This window comes from Carlito syrichta, unplaced genomic scaffold (assembly GCF_000164805.1).
Source record: "Carlito syrichta isolate Samal-C Ts95f unplaced genomic scaffold, Tarsius_syrichta-2.0.1 Scaffold305690, whole genome shotgun sequence".
Taxonomy (NCBI): domain Eukaryota; kingdom Metazoa; phylum Chordata; class Mammalia; order Primates; family Tarsiidae; genus Carlito; species Carlito syrichta.
Genome location: NW_007249786.1, coordinates 29782 through 44832, shown reverse-complemented (window position 1 = coordinate 44832; position 15051 = coordinate 29782). Strand labels below are relative to the sequence as shown.

The 15051-nt window shown below is 41.6% G+C and overlaps 1 protein-coding gene across 2 annotated transcripts in view; it reads right to left on the bottom strand.

Moving 5' to 3' along the window:
• Positions 1-15051, bottom strand: part of RAB2B (RAB2B, member RAS oncogene family) — an 18925-nt gene that overhangs the window by 3508 nt on the left and 366 nt on the right. The window contains exons 2-7 of one of the 2 annotated variants that reach the window (XM_008062393.1): positions 14866-14937; positions 11257-11324; positions 2889-2971; positions 2584-2676; positions 1739-1850; positions 782-850 (exon numbers count right to left, since the gene is read on the bottom strand). In XM_008062393.1, the coding sequence (XP_008060584.1) occupies positions 782-850; positions 1739-1850; positions 2584-2676; positions 2889-2971; positions 11257-11324; positions 14866-14937 (497 nt within the window). The remainder of the gene's footprint in view (positions 1-781; positions 851-1738; positions 1851-2583; positions 2677-2888; positions 2972-11256; positions 11325-14865; positions 14938-15051) is intronic. The other variant, XM_021714659.1, reaches the window with a different exon arrangement.

Sequence of the window (15051 nt, the reverse complement as noted above, 5' to 3'; positions counted from 1 at the left end):
TGACGATCCTCTTCTGGGATATGTGCTCCAGTAATTGATCCTCCATTGTGAGGAATGTCTCAGTGACCGAATCTTCCCTAGGACATGTTCACCAGGGACGGTCCCTCCACTGTGATTTGGCCTTAGGGAATGAATTTCAATTCAAAAAAAAAAAAAAAAGAGTTTTCCTAAAAAAAAAAAAGAAAAGAAAACCTTCCATATTGTATAAGTCTTTTAAATCATCAACTAATAATCTCTAAACATTCTAGGTCTCAGACTTGAGGAAACAGAGAAAATGATGACAAGTTTCTGTGTATCGACATTAAAAAAAAAAACAGGCTGGGCTCGGTGGCTCAGTCTGTAATCCCAGCACTTTGGGAAGCCAAGGTGAGTGGATTGCCTCAGCCTGAGGGTTCGAGACCCGCCTGGGTAACTTGGCGGAGACCTCATCTCTACAATAAATCAAAAATTAGGCGGGTGTGGTAGCGCATGCCTGTAGTTCCAGCTACTTGGAAGGCTGAGGCAGAAGGATTGCCGGAGCCCAGCAGGTCGATGCTGCAGTGGCTGGGAGCGGCCACTGCACTCCAGTCTGGGTGACAGACTGAGACTCCAACTCAAAATAATAATAATAATAATAATAAAAATAAAAAATAAAAAAATTTTTTAAAAAACCAAGTTTAAATTTAAATTGGCAGTGCCACAAGTAGTATAATGATAGATGTGGAATGCAAGCACTCTGATCTAAGGAGCTTTCAATCAGAACAAACCAAACTCAATTGCCAGCATCCCTACCCTTTCTTACCTCGTTGTGGACATCAAATAAACCCTGTTGGATCTTCCTATATATTTCTTTGGCTGTGTTAATGAAGGCCTGAAGGAGACATAAATCATATTATCAGTCACAAGTTTAGGCAGAGAAATGAGGGAAATAAAATATTAATATAATTCCTATTTGAATTTCCAAGGTGAATTAGGAACCATTAGAAGGCAGGGAAAATACAGAAGGTCACTTAAGTTGTTCTGTAAAAGTCACTAAGAGTAGTTTCAAAAAATAAAAAATGGGGCCGGGCTCCGTGGCTCAGCCTGTAATCCCGCGCCTTTGGGAGGCTGAGGTGAGTGGATTGCCTGAGCCCGCGGGTTCGAGACCTGCCTGGGCAGGCGAGACCTCATCTCTACAATAAAATAAAAAATTAGCTGGGCGTGGTAATGCGCGACTGTAATTCTGACTACTCGGAAGGCTGAGGCAGAAGGATCGCTGGAGCCCAGCAGGTCGAGGCTACGGTGGCCGGGACAGCCACTGCACTCCAGTCTGGGTGACAGAGTGAGACTCCAACTCAAAAAAAAAAAAAAAAAAAAATGGATTATATGGTATTCTGGTACTGATTCAAGATGTTTCTGGGTTTCTAGTTTGGCACTTCTGCAAATAAAACAAGCTCTCTTCTCCATTAGTTACTGAAGATATTGTCAACATCAGGCCTAAGAATGACTACAGAACCCATTAGACACTTTAAATGAAGCGATTTACAAGAAACAATGATGTCTAATCCACACTTATCAATTAATGTTACCCAAAGCAAAAGTAAAACCTTAGGAATCAGGTTAAAAAAAATGGGATGAGTCCCTTAAAAGGAGACATTTGTTCACTATGACCATAAGACATCCTTTCTTTGCCTGTGGCTTATAGGATTATTCTGAATAAAAGGACAAAAATGGTGGGATAATATCTGAAGGACTTTTCCCACCTTTTTCCAAATAATACCTCTTCAACATTGCAGGCTGTTTTAGCAGATGTTTCCATGAATATAAGTCCATGCTCCCGAGCAAAGGCTTCTCCTTCTTCTCTCTTTACATCTCTGCGGGATTCTAGGTCACTGCAGAGATAAATTGGGGAAAAAATTAAAAGAAGATCAAAGTGAAAGAGAAGACTCTAGTTTTTTTTGTTGTTGTTATTGAGTTGTTGTCTCACTCTGTCACCAAGTTGCCCTGGCTGGTCTCAAACCCCTGGGCTCAGGCAATCCTCCCGCCTCAGCCTCCCAAAGTGCTGGGATTACAGGCTTGAGCCACCGTGCCCAGCTGGAAACTCTAGTTCTAAAATGCTACCACAGTGGTTTCAATCGTCAGTTAATTCATAAAGAATGTAGATCCAGGCCAGGCACAGTGGTTCATGTCTATAATCCCAGAATTTTGGGAGGCTGAGGTGAGAGGACTGCCTAAATCCATGGGCTTGAGACCAGCCCGAGCAACTTGGAGAAACCTCATCTTTACAGTAAATCAAAAAATTAGCCAGGTGTGGTGGCGTGTGCCTGTCATCCCAGCTACTTGGAAGGCTGAGGCGGAAGAATCGCTGGAGTCCAGCAGGTCAAGGCTGCGGTGGCTGTGAGTGTGCCAGTACACTACAGTCTGGGTGACAGAGTGAGACTCTGACTAAAAAAAAAAAAAGTCTAAATGGTAAATTTTATGTTATACATATTTTACCACAATAATTTTCTTCCTGAGTCACTAAGAGTACCATAAACTGAAAAAGTTGAGGGACCAAGAAATTCAATGTCCATAAAGTGGCTAGATGATGCCTACTAACTATTATTCACCCAGATAAAATCTTACCTCTTATTCCCAATCAGCATGATAACCATGTTGGAACTAGAGTGCTGCCGGGCATCCTCTAACCATGAGGTCAGGTGGTTGAAGGTTTCACGCCTACAGAAGGAAAATTTAGAACGTGGGTCAGAGACCCATCTCATAAGGTCAAAACAACTCCAAATGTATAGGAAAAGAGGAAAGCTACATATGTAAAGAATTAGAAAGGTCATTTCTAGTTAGTATCCTTAATAGAATCAGTAGATTTAAAAAAAAAAAGCTTTAGAAAACGTAGAGAAAAGTATCCCTCCCACGTACCAGATCTGGCTCACCTTGTAATGTCGTACACCAGCAGTGCTCCAGCTGCTCCCCTGTAGTAGGAACGGGTGATAGAACGGAAGGATTCTTGCCCAGCCTTTCCCACCAACATGGCAACAAAAAATCCCAACAAAACTAGGTTATTTCCAGAGAACTGATTTGATCACATGCCACCCTAATACAAAGGACTTAACTAAAAAAAGAACTTCTATTAAGAAAAGAAAATTAGGGAAAGGAAACATGCCTGCCAAGGAGAAGCCCAGGTAGAAAATCAGTATTTTTCAATGGGAATACAATTGATATTTTGAGTAGGTCATTAATTTTTCCTGTGAGATTGCCCATCAAATTACTGGATATTTAGCATCCCTGACTTCCAGTCATCAAATGCCAGTAGCATCCCACAGTCAGCATGACAATCTTTTTTTTTTTTGAGTCAGAGTCTCACTGTCACACAGGCTGGAGTGCAGTGGAATGTTCACGGCCACCACAGCCTCCACCTGCCGGGCTCAGGCGATCCTTTTGCCTTAGCCTTCAAAGTAGCTGGAACTACAGGCGCGTGCCACCACATCCAGCTAATTTATTTGATTTATTGTAGAAATGAGGTCTCTCCAAGTTGCCCAGGCTGGTTTTGAACCCTGGGCTCAGGCAATTCCCTTGCCTTGGCCTCCTGAAGTGCTGGGGATTACAGGCATAAGCCACCGTGCCCGGCTGGTATGTTGTATTTTCAACCCCAAATATGATGTTGAACATATCACATTAATTTTTCTGTTCTTGTTATCTGTGAAAAGGAAAATTATCTTAGAAAGCCAATAGCCTGTTTCATAGAAATTGCACACCAATAGGCCAATGTAGAAAATTAGACACAAAGCACTTAAATTAAGCATAAACTGGCCTGGCGTGGTGGCTCAAGCCTGTAATCCCAGCATTTTGGGAGGCCAAGGCGAGAGGACTGCCTGAGCTCAGGGGTTAGAGACCAGCCTGGGCAACATAGAGAGACCTCGTCTTCCAATAACTCCAAAAATAAACTGGATGTGGTAGCATGCCCCTATAGTTCCAACTACTTGGAAAGCTGAGGTGGAAGGATCACCTGAGCCCAGCAGGTTGAGGCTGCTGTGGTTGTGAGCGCGCCACTGCAATTCAGCCTGGGCAACAGAGTGAGACTCTGACTCAAAACAAAAACAACAAAAATTAAGCATAAACTAACTGACCTTCAGTATTGCACTGATAATGTAGGACTATCTAGATGTCCCTTGCTGGGATCCTGTCATGAAAGATAGGAATAAGGAACAGTGAAAAAAGCCCAGGGCCAGAACAGAGTATTCCTAGAAAAATCCAATGTTCACACTCTGATCTCATTTCCAACTTAGCCAAGATACTAAGTTTTATTTATAAATGAGCAACTTATTAATGCCCCCATATGTTGGGTACTTTTGCTTTCTTGATAGTTTTTTGCTTTTATTTTTTATTTTATTTTTACTTTTTATTTTTTTGAGTTGGAGTCTCACTCTGTCACTCAGACTGGAGTGCAGTGGCTGCTCCCAGCCACCGCAGCCTCGACCTGCAGGGTCAGGTGATCCTTCCGCCTCAGCCTTCCAAGTAGCTGGAACTACAGGCACGTGCTACCACGCCCGGCTCATTTTTTATTTATTGAAGAGATGAGGTCTCGCCAAGTTGCCCAGGCGGGTCTCAAACCCACGGGCTCAGGCAATCCACTCACCTCAGCCTCCCAAAGGTGCAGATTACAGGCTGAGCCACCGAGCCCAGCTTGCTTTTATTTTTTTTAAGGAAAGCAAAAGCATCTTTTATTTTATTGCAAACAGATGACAAAAGCATCTTTCTTTTCTTTCTTTCTTTTTTTTTTTTTGAGTTGGAGTCTCACTCTGTTGCCAAGGCTGGAGTGCAGTGGCACACTCACAGCCACCGCAGCCTCAATTTGATGGGTTCGGGCATTCCTTCTACCTCAGTCTTCCAAGTAGCTGGAACTACAGATGTGTGCCACCACAACTGGCTAATTTTTTTTATTTATTGTAGAGACAAGGTCTCGCCAAGTTGCCCAGGCTGGTCTTGAATCCCTAGACTCAGGCAATCCACTTGCCTTGGCCTCCAAAAATTACAGGTCTGAATTACCATGTCCAGTCTAGTATCTTTTAAATAATAATAATATGAATACCCTGTGCAATGAGAATCTCTCCTATTAGAAAAAAATTTTCACATTCTTGAAATAATTTATACTTATATTCCTACGAATTGGGAAGTAAGACTGTTGTTTTTGCTTTTCAAATGGGAGAGCCAAGACTGAGAACATAGGAAGATACACGGCTTTCTATAATAGTGATGATACTAATGATGATACTGCAATAATATTATTTATTTTTTAGAGACAAGGTCTTGATCTGTTGTGCAGGCTATAGTGCAGCAGCACAATCATAGTGCTACAGCCTCAAACTCCCGGGCTCAAAGGATCCTTCCACCTCAGCCTCCCAAGTAGCTAGGACTATAGGCAAGTACTACCATGCTCGGCTAATGTTTTCATTTTTTGTAAAGATGGGATTTTGCTATGTTGCCCAGGCTAGTCTCAAAATTCCTGAACACAAGCAATCCTCCTGCCTCAACCAAAGATTATAAGTGTGGGCCACCATGCCCACTGTAATAATATTACTATTTTTTGGCATACACAATGTGTCAGGAACTACAGGAGACATTATCTCATTTAATTCTTGTACAGACCTAAGGCAGATATTATTATTCTCTATTATCAGTTGGGAAAATGGGGTTCAAGGAGACAAAACTGGCCAAAAATCATAAAGCTTATATGTGCTGGATCCGAAATGTAAACTTAAGATCTTAATACTTCCTAGCACAAAGTTTTGCTTTTTTAGTCATTATATCACATAATCTAAATCACAGTTTGTAGTTGAGAAGAGAGTTCCAGTACATAGAACTCTAAGGTTACTTTTCCAACAACACAACAGTCTCTTTCTCCAATAATCATACAAACATTTTAGTGAGTTGCACAGCTGTTAAGAGCATCAGAATCCAAAAATTAAAATAATTGTAAAGTCCTTTGTCAGCAGTATTAATAATATTTTAAGATTTAAAAAATACTTTTTCCTTCCAAGAGCAAACTTAAAACTTTATATCCATTCCTTAATAATTTCATGTCTTACACTATTTGGATCCTGTTGTTCTTTTATGTCTTAATTTTTCTGCTATCATTGAAAGTCCCCCTCCACTTTTCTCATGACCTACTAGGAACTAAAAGGAAAAGTTTAAGGGAGGCTCACGTGATGGTTGGATCACATGGCAGCATTTAACTTTAGCAGCTGAAAACACTCTCAGTATGTCATCATAAAACATTTTAAAATAAAGTCATTCCACTTCTTCATCTGAGTCCAGTTTATGAACCGAAATTTGTGAGCTAGGAAGCTAGAAAGAGTGAGCAGTTCAACTTGGGCTGGTCTGCATCAGTCTCAGGCATATCATTGTCCATCCCCAGTAAAAAAATCTAAACCAACTAAGAACTAAGATGAAGGTTTGATAGAGAATTAATAATTTTCTAATTTCTCCCAGGTAGAAGCATCATCTTATGCTTTCAAGATACATAGCTTGAAGTATCAACTCCTAAAAAGTCAGATATACTATTTTCCTAAGAATCAAAATGCATCCCTTCCAATAAAGAGTTTATTAAGGAAAAAACCCAAATTTTAAAAAATGCATTCCAGCTGGGCATGGTGGTTCACGCCTGTAATCCCAGCACTTTGGAAGGCTGATGAAGAGGACTGCCTGAGTCCACAGGCTTGAGACCAGCCTAGACAACATGGTGAGACCTCATCTCTACAATAAATTAAACAAAAAAAATTAGTTGGGCATGGTGACGCAGACCTCTAGCTCCAGTTACTCGGAAGGCTGAAGTGAAAGGGTCTCCTGAGCCCAGTAGGTCAAGGCTGTGGTGGCCATGAGTGTGCCACCGTACTCCAGCCTGGGTGACAGAGTGAGGCTCTGACTAAAAAAAAAAAAAAAAAAAATTTTTTTAAATAAATAAAGAAATAATGCATTCCACACTGGGTGTGGTGGCTCATGTCTGAAATCTCAGCACTTTGGGAGACAGAGGTGAAAGGACTGCCTGAGCCCAGGGTTTTCAGACCAGCCTGGGCAACATGGCAAGACCTTGGCTCTACAATAAATCCAAAAAAAATTAGCTGGGCATGGTGGCACATGCCTATAGTTCCAGCTACTTGAAAGGCTGAAGTGGAAGGATTACCTGAGCCCAGCAGGTCAAGACTGCTGTGTCCGGCCTAGGCAATAGAGTGAGAATCTGACTCAAAAAAGAAAAAAGAAAAGAAAAATGCATTCGAAAGTAAAACACAGATCAATTTACCAATAATTTATATTAGTTACAGTACAATGATTCTTCATTACCATGATTATTTATATATATGTATGCATACATAAAAGAGTAAAAAAAAAATCAAGGTTCTCTAAATCCTTATTAATACCAGAAGAGAAACAACAAAAAGCTTTGAATACCTGCTCTCTTTAAATGTCTATCATGGTCATCACTAATAATGTTAACATAGGACAGTTTTGGAAGTAATCAAGGGAATGGGTCAATAGAGTAGGAAACCAAGACAGGTAAGCAACAGGCAGGAGATTAGGCTGACAAGAGAGAAATGATCAGACTTGCCCAGAAAGCAGCAGACAAGACAGACACTATATTAGAGGTATGAATCTCTTAAAATTTTCAAAACAAATAGAAAACGACAGTCTTCGAAATCTCTTTTTTTTTATGGTTTTATGATTCAGCAGATTAACCTCAAACAAATTTTAAAAGGAAGCAGAAAAGAACTAGATGAGTCAGATAGACATGTAGCTCTTAGGATTCTGTCCACATAATAGTGGCTCTCAACTTCCTTACTCCATGATCCAATCCTGTATAATATGAGCACTTAAGGAAAAAAAGAAAAAAGAAAAAGAAAAAGCCACCAAGCCAACACATGGCCATGACCATACCACTAACTGGCACTTATTGGTTTTTTTCTTCCTGGCATCAAAACACCCATTTCTGGAAATGATAGAGATTTAAGTTAAAGAGGCAGAATCTAGCTTACACTAGTTTTGAACATGTACAGGCTTCACTCTGTCACCTCCTCAGAATTTATCCTGTGGCTTCTGCAGGGGGCCAAATCTCTCTTTATGGGAAATATAAAAATCAAGGGATAATAACAGGTGAGTTACAATATCTATTTGGGTTAAAAGTGACAAAGATCCCCTGCGCCTCACAATGAAAGAAGGAAAGTGGTAGTGGTTTAAAAGCAATATATCACTGGGCTCAGTGGCTCAGCCTGTAATCCCGCGCCTTTGGGAGGCTGAGGTGAGTGGATTGCCTGAGCCCACGGGTTCGAGATCCGCCTGGGCAGGCGAGACCTCATCTCTACAATAAATCAAAAAAATTAGCCGGGTGTGGTAGTGTGCACCTGTAGTTCCAGCTACTTGGAAGGCTGAGGCGGAAGGATCGCCAGAGCCTAGCAGGTCAAGGCTGCGGTGGCCGGGAGTGGCCACTGCACTCCAGTCTGGGTGACAGTGAGACTCCAACTCAAAAAATAAAAAAATAAATAAATAAATAAAAGCAATATATCCTTCACCTTGTGCATGTGGAATAAATAAATTAATAAATACTTTTAAAATATATGGACTTGCTGGACTCAGTGGCTCAAGTCTGTAACCCCAGTACTTTAGGAGGCTGAGGTGAGAGGATTGCCCTGAGCCTAGGGGTCTGAGACCAGCCTGGGCAACTTGGTACAACCTCGTCTCTATAATAAATCAAGAAAAATTAGCCAGGCATGGTGGCACGCGACTGTAGTTCCAGTTACTTGGAAGGTCGAGACAGAAGGATCACTTGAGTCCAACAGGTGGAGGCAGCAGTGGCCATGAGCACGCCACTGCACTCCAGCCTTGGCAACAGAGTAAGACTTTGACTCAAAAAAAAAAAAAAAAAAAAAAAAAAAAAAAATATATATATATATATATATATATATATATATGTATATATACACTTAACCTTGACAACAGATAGAGAGTGATACTTCTCAGGCTTTCTTGGGGAACAATGGCTAACAAAAAGTGGCCAAATGAAGGAAGTTCAGAAGTTTTAGTGCTATCCAGCTACTCAGCTACTGTTATCACTATTAGAAATGTGAAGTGGGCTGGGCTCGGTGGCTCAGCCTGTAATCCCAGCGCTTTGGGAGGCCGAGGTGAGAGGATTGTCTGAGCCCACGGGTTCGAGACCAGCCTGGGCAGCTTGGAGAGACCTCATCTTTACAATATATCACAAAAATTAGCTGGGCATGGTGGCCTGTGTCTGTAGTTCCAGCTACTTGGAAGGCTGAAGTGGAAGGATCACCTGAGTCCAGGAGGTCAAGGCTGCGGTGGCCGTGAGCATGCCACTGTACTCCAGCCTGGGTGATTATGTAAATCTTTTGCTTGGAAATACAACCAACAGATATACAGGAGAATATCTGATTAATCAGTGCATCCAAATGTGGTACTGATTAATCAGTGCATCCAAATGTGGTAATGACCTTGGAAATCACCAGAAAAGGACTCTGTCCAAAAAGACTCTAGAGCAGCAAGTAACTACTTTTAAGACAAACACCTGTGTGTGGAGGGAGCAGGAAGTAGGGGGAGGGAGAAAGGAGGGGAAAAGGAGAATAAGAAAAAAAGGAAAAATAACTTGTACACTGCTTGTAGTTATTAAAATGGCATTAGCACTCAGTTCAAAGAGGAAGCAGAATCACATAGAAAGAAGTAAACAAAACTAGAAGAGATTTCTGCTGAATATTAGGAACTATTCCCTAGCTCCCTTTAACTAGAACAAAGACTAAGATATTATTTTCCTTATGTGGAAAAAAGGTACATCTCAAATGAGATAATGCACATGAAAGCAATTCATCTGGCTGAAGCAAAATTACACTAAACCAAGCTAAATTTTGGCACTACTACATTTATCAAATTTTTTTTATTTTTTATTTTTGAGTACGAGTCTCATTCTGTTGCCCAGGCTAGAGGGCAGTAGCACGCTCCCGGCCACCACAGCCTCTACCTGCTGGGTTCAGGCAATCCTTCTGCCTCAGCCTTCCTGTAGTTGGAATTACAGGCACACGCCACCACACCCAGCTCATTTTTTGATTTATTGTAGAGATGGAGTCTCATCAAGTTGCCCAGGCTGGTCTCTTGAACCTGTGGGCTCAGGTAATCCTCTCACCTCAGCCTACCAAAGTGCTGGGATTATAGGCATGAACCATCGTGCCCAGCCCAAATTTTAAAATATATATAACCTTTGACTCAGAAATTCCATTTCTGGGCAGATATTCCAAAATAATCCTCAAACATCTGCATTAAGACTAAGTAAATAAGAATGTTCAATAAAGCTTTGGAATAATGAATAACTGGAAACAATCCACATTTCCAGCAATGGGAAGATAGTTAAATAAATTATGGTAAAGATGTTCTATGACTATGCGGTGGTTAAAAGGAATGAAGTAGGTCTATATGTATTCATAAAGAAAGATCTCAGGATCACCGGAGCCCAGCAGATCGAGGCTGCGGTGGCCAGGAGCGGCCACTGCACTCCAGTCTGGGCGACAGAGTGAGACTCCAACTCAAAAAAAAAAAAAAAAAAGAAAGATCTCCAAAACATAGAGATTGTTTAGTAAACAATCTAAGTCATACAGCTAGGTCTTCTTGTCATAATACTATACATGTAAACACTAATGAAAACAAACAACTACCGTATATTCATTATGTGTTTATACATATGTATCTAAATGCATAGAAAGATTCTGAAAGCATACACACTGAATCATTAATAGTAGATCCCTCAGTAGAGTAACAAACAAAACTGAGAGGGAGAAGGGGTTTGTGGGTATATAAAGGACATTTAGTTTTTATTCTATAAATTTATATTGTTTGATCTTATCTTTACTAGAATAAATGAATATATTACTTGGATCATTTAAAACACAAATAAAAAGATATGACATTCAGAATTTGTAACTAACATATGGAATAGAAAGCTTCCTCATCTCTTTTTAAAATTTTTTAAATATATTTTATTTTAAAGATGTGGGGTACAATTCAGGATTAAGTATACAAGTGGACATTGTAAGGTAAAGTTTGGGCCTCCCTTAGGTCCCCACTTTGCCTAGTTTAAGACCAGGTACTAATGTTATGCCCTCTCCCCAGCTTCCCCATCTTTTAATTTACATGTTTCCCTACTGCATCTCCAACATTAGTCCCACCCTCACAGCCCTTTTCCTGTGCATCAGCCTTTACTGTTATATTTGGATCTTGATTAGAGATTAAATTATTTTTTTCCTCTCTCACCGTATCCCAGATTTGCAGTTTGATTTGTTTTCCATCGATGTTGACCATACGAGCTCCAAACTCCACACCTGTCAGTAAAGACCAAGAGAAAGAATATGATTCTTGTGAACAACAGGTGTGCTAAGGAGAAGTTCGTGCTTTTCCTCATTGTATGCACTCAGGACCACTAATCATATTATGGCTGCCTATTTGCTCCAATTAATGTTGTGTTCCTTTAAGGTTCTTCATCTTCCTTCTAAAATTAAAATATTGTGTTCTAAGTGATAATGACTTCAAGAATGTAATTAAAAAGCAGATAGTGAATAAAATCAATTATGAGGCCGGGCTTGGTGGCTCAGCCTGTAATCCCAGCACTTTGGGAGGCCGAGGTGAGTGGATTGCCTGAGCCCATGGGTTCAAGACCCGCCTGGACAACTTGGTGAGACCTCATCTCTACAATAAATCAAAAATTAGCCGGGCGTGGTAGCATGCACCTGTAACTCCAGCTACTTGGAAGGCTGAGGTGGAAGGATTGCTGGAGCCCAGCAGGTCGAGGCTGCGGTGGCCAGGAGCGGCCACTGCACTCCAGTCTGGGCGACGGAGTGAGACTCCAACTCAAAAACAAACAAACAAATAAAAAAACACCACAAAAATACTTGATAAGTCAGACAATTTGTCCTATTGTCTATTTTCATGCAGTACTTTGCACACAGCATGAGGGATTCAGATTTCTAAGTAAGAAAGCATTACTATTGGTATATACCTATTTAGTGGCCCTATGTAGATATGCACAATGTATCTGAAATATCTCAACTCTACAATGCTGTAGTCAATTTAGAAGATACTAGAATTGCTTCTTACTTACTATTCCAGCTGCCTGATCAATAATCAAGTGTTAGATACTGAAAAAGATCACTAGATCTTTTGTTCTTTCGGGATAAGTAGAATGATATTTCAATGGATAAGAATTTTTTAAAAACTTCTGTCTTTTGTAATTTCTTCTAGTTATACACCCAGAATCTCTTACATGTTGCACCTATTTTCTATCCACCTGCCTTATCTGTCGTGGTACAGAGGACTGAACTCAGAAAGAAACACAGGCTCTACTGGACTCTGGGAAAACTTGACTGTCATTTCACTCTTTCACATTAAAGATTTGCTCTCTGTTACCCTCAAGTATTTAAAAACTTGGTACCAGCTGGGCTCAGTGGCTCAGCCTGTAATCCCAGCACTTTGGGAGGCTGAGGTGAGTGGATTGCCTGAGCCTGAGGGTTCGAGACCCGCCTGGGCAACTTGGCGAGACCTCATCTCTACAAAAAATCAAAATGAGCCAGGTGTGGTAGTGCACGCCTGTAAGTTCCAGCTACTTGGAAGGCTGAGGCGGAATGATCGCCAGAGCCCAGCAGCTCGAGGCTGCAGTGGCCAGGAGCGGCCACTGCACTCCAGTCTGGGCGACAGAGTGAGACTCCAACTCAAAAAAATAAATAAATAAATAAATAAATAATTAAAAACGTGGTACCTAATTTTTTTTCTCTAACTCTATTTCTTATTATTCTCCACTTCAAACTTCATGCTCCAGATGTATTAAATTACTTTCAGTTTTCAAAAAGTGGCATGCGCTGGGCTCGGTGGCTCAGCCTGTAATCCCAGCACTTTGGGAGGCCAAGGCAAGTGGATTGTCTGAGCACATCAGTTTGAGACAAACCTGGGCAACTTGGCAAGATTTCGTCTCTACAATAAATCTAAAATTAGCCAGGTGTAGTAGCACACGCCTGTAGTTCCGGCAACTTGGAAAAATGAGGCGGAAGGATCGCAGAAGTCCAACAGGTGGAGGTTGTGGTGGCTGTGAGCGTGCTACTGCACTCCAGTCTAGGCAATTAGAGTGAGACTCCAAAAAAAAGAAAGTGGCATCACAACTTCCATCCCTTTGCACAAGTTAGTCCCTCTTGCCCCAATCATTTTTACCTCATCTCTACAACCCCTTTCCCTGGGTAACTCTTCATTTCTCCATTCTCAGCCTTTCACAATAGAAGTAGGTGGCAGTTTCTCCTCCTCTTTTACAGTAAGAATTTACTTGTCAGTATTTGCCCCAGCTTTATGGCCAAGGCAACAGTGTTTGCCTTGTTAAGCAGTGTCATTAACTCTACCACAGTGTGATAATTCATTTAATATTCACTTTAGAAATATTTTCACGGGGAGACACCTCCTATCAACAAAGGTGCTGAACGAAGCATATTTGTATACCTAACCCTTAACTGTACCCCACAATATCATAATAAAAAATATTGATTAAAAAAAAGACATCACCCTATAAATCCTCTTCTAGCCCCATTAATTATTTGACTTTGAATAAATCCTTTGGAAGCAGTGATAGCATCACATTTCCATACAGGTGGGAACTTGTAAGTAGCAATATTGTAAGAATGGGAAGTCTGGGGTTTTATTTAGAAACTGCAGGCCGGGCTTGGTGGCTCAGTCTGTAATCCGGCGCTTTAGGAGGCCAAGGTGAGTGGATTGCCTTAGCCCGCGAGTTCGAGACCCGCCGGAGCAACTTGGCGAGCCCTCATCTCTACAATAAATCAAAAAAGTAGCCAGGTGTGGCAGCGCGCACCTGTAGTTCCAGCTACTTGGAAGGTTGAGGCGTAAGGATCGCCGGAGCCCAGCAGGTTGAGGCTGAGCTGCACGCCAGTCTGAGCTACAGTGTGAGGAACGAAGGGAGGGAGGAAGGAAGGAAGGAACTGCATTTGCATGGAAAGAAAGTTAGTCTTATACATATTGTTTTTTGTTTTTTTTTTTGAGTTGGAGTCACCCTGTTGCCCAGACTGGAGTGCAGTAGCCGCTCCCGGCCACCGCAGCCTCGACCTGCTGGGCTCCGGCGATCCTTCCGCCTCAGCCTTCCCAGTAGCCGGAATTACAGGCGCGCGCTACCACACCCGGCTGATTTTTTGATTTATTGTAGAGATGAGGTCTCGCTGCCCAGGCGGGTCTCGAACCCGCGGGCTCAGGCAATCTTATACATATTGTTTATTTGGGCTGGGGTTATGTAGATTATGGAGAGAAGGCTGTTAAAGCCCCTTCCAGTCAGGTCTTACCACAAATGTGTGGGAGATGTTAATACTCCCCAGGATCACTAGTGCTTTTGTGGTACTCTATCATACGCTTTTCTTTAAAGGAAAGTAATCAGTTTCATCGGCCTTTTAATTCTGAAGCAAGTATGACTTTTCACTTTGCTTCTTCCTGTCCAACATTAAAAAAAAAACCCATGTATTGTTGTTTATTTTGAAAAATACATGTAAAGTTGGTATTAGTTTACCGCAAAGCACAGATATGTTTTTGAATAAGCCATTATGCTTTCGTGAGGTATTCCATAAACATAGAAACCGCATTTGAAAAAAATCCTGTAGCAACTAGTCCACTCTAAAAGTTACCTTTCAGTTATTTACTCTTCATTACAGTACTCCCCATTTAACAACATCTGGTTAGTTACTCTCTCATTACCATAGCTTCGGACTAGTTTAAAGTAGTGAAGGGGAACTTTTCACTTCGAATATGGAAGGCTGCTAACTTTCCACTTTGGCAGTCTAGCTAATAGGTTTCATTACCTGTTCCGGAACAAGTAGACGCACTTACCTATTGTGAGGTCGTGGACGGGTTGGAACCGTTTGTCTGTAAACTGCAGGAGGAGACATGACTTCCCCACACCTGAAGGAGCAAAAAGCGCGCTCCAGGAGTCCCGCGGCGGGCGGGCAACACCTTCTGGAGTCTGGGCGTGTCCGACACGGGAAGGGGAAGGGGAAAGGGAAGGGGAAGGGGAAG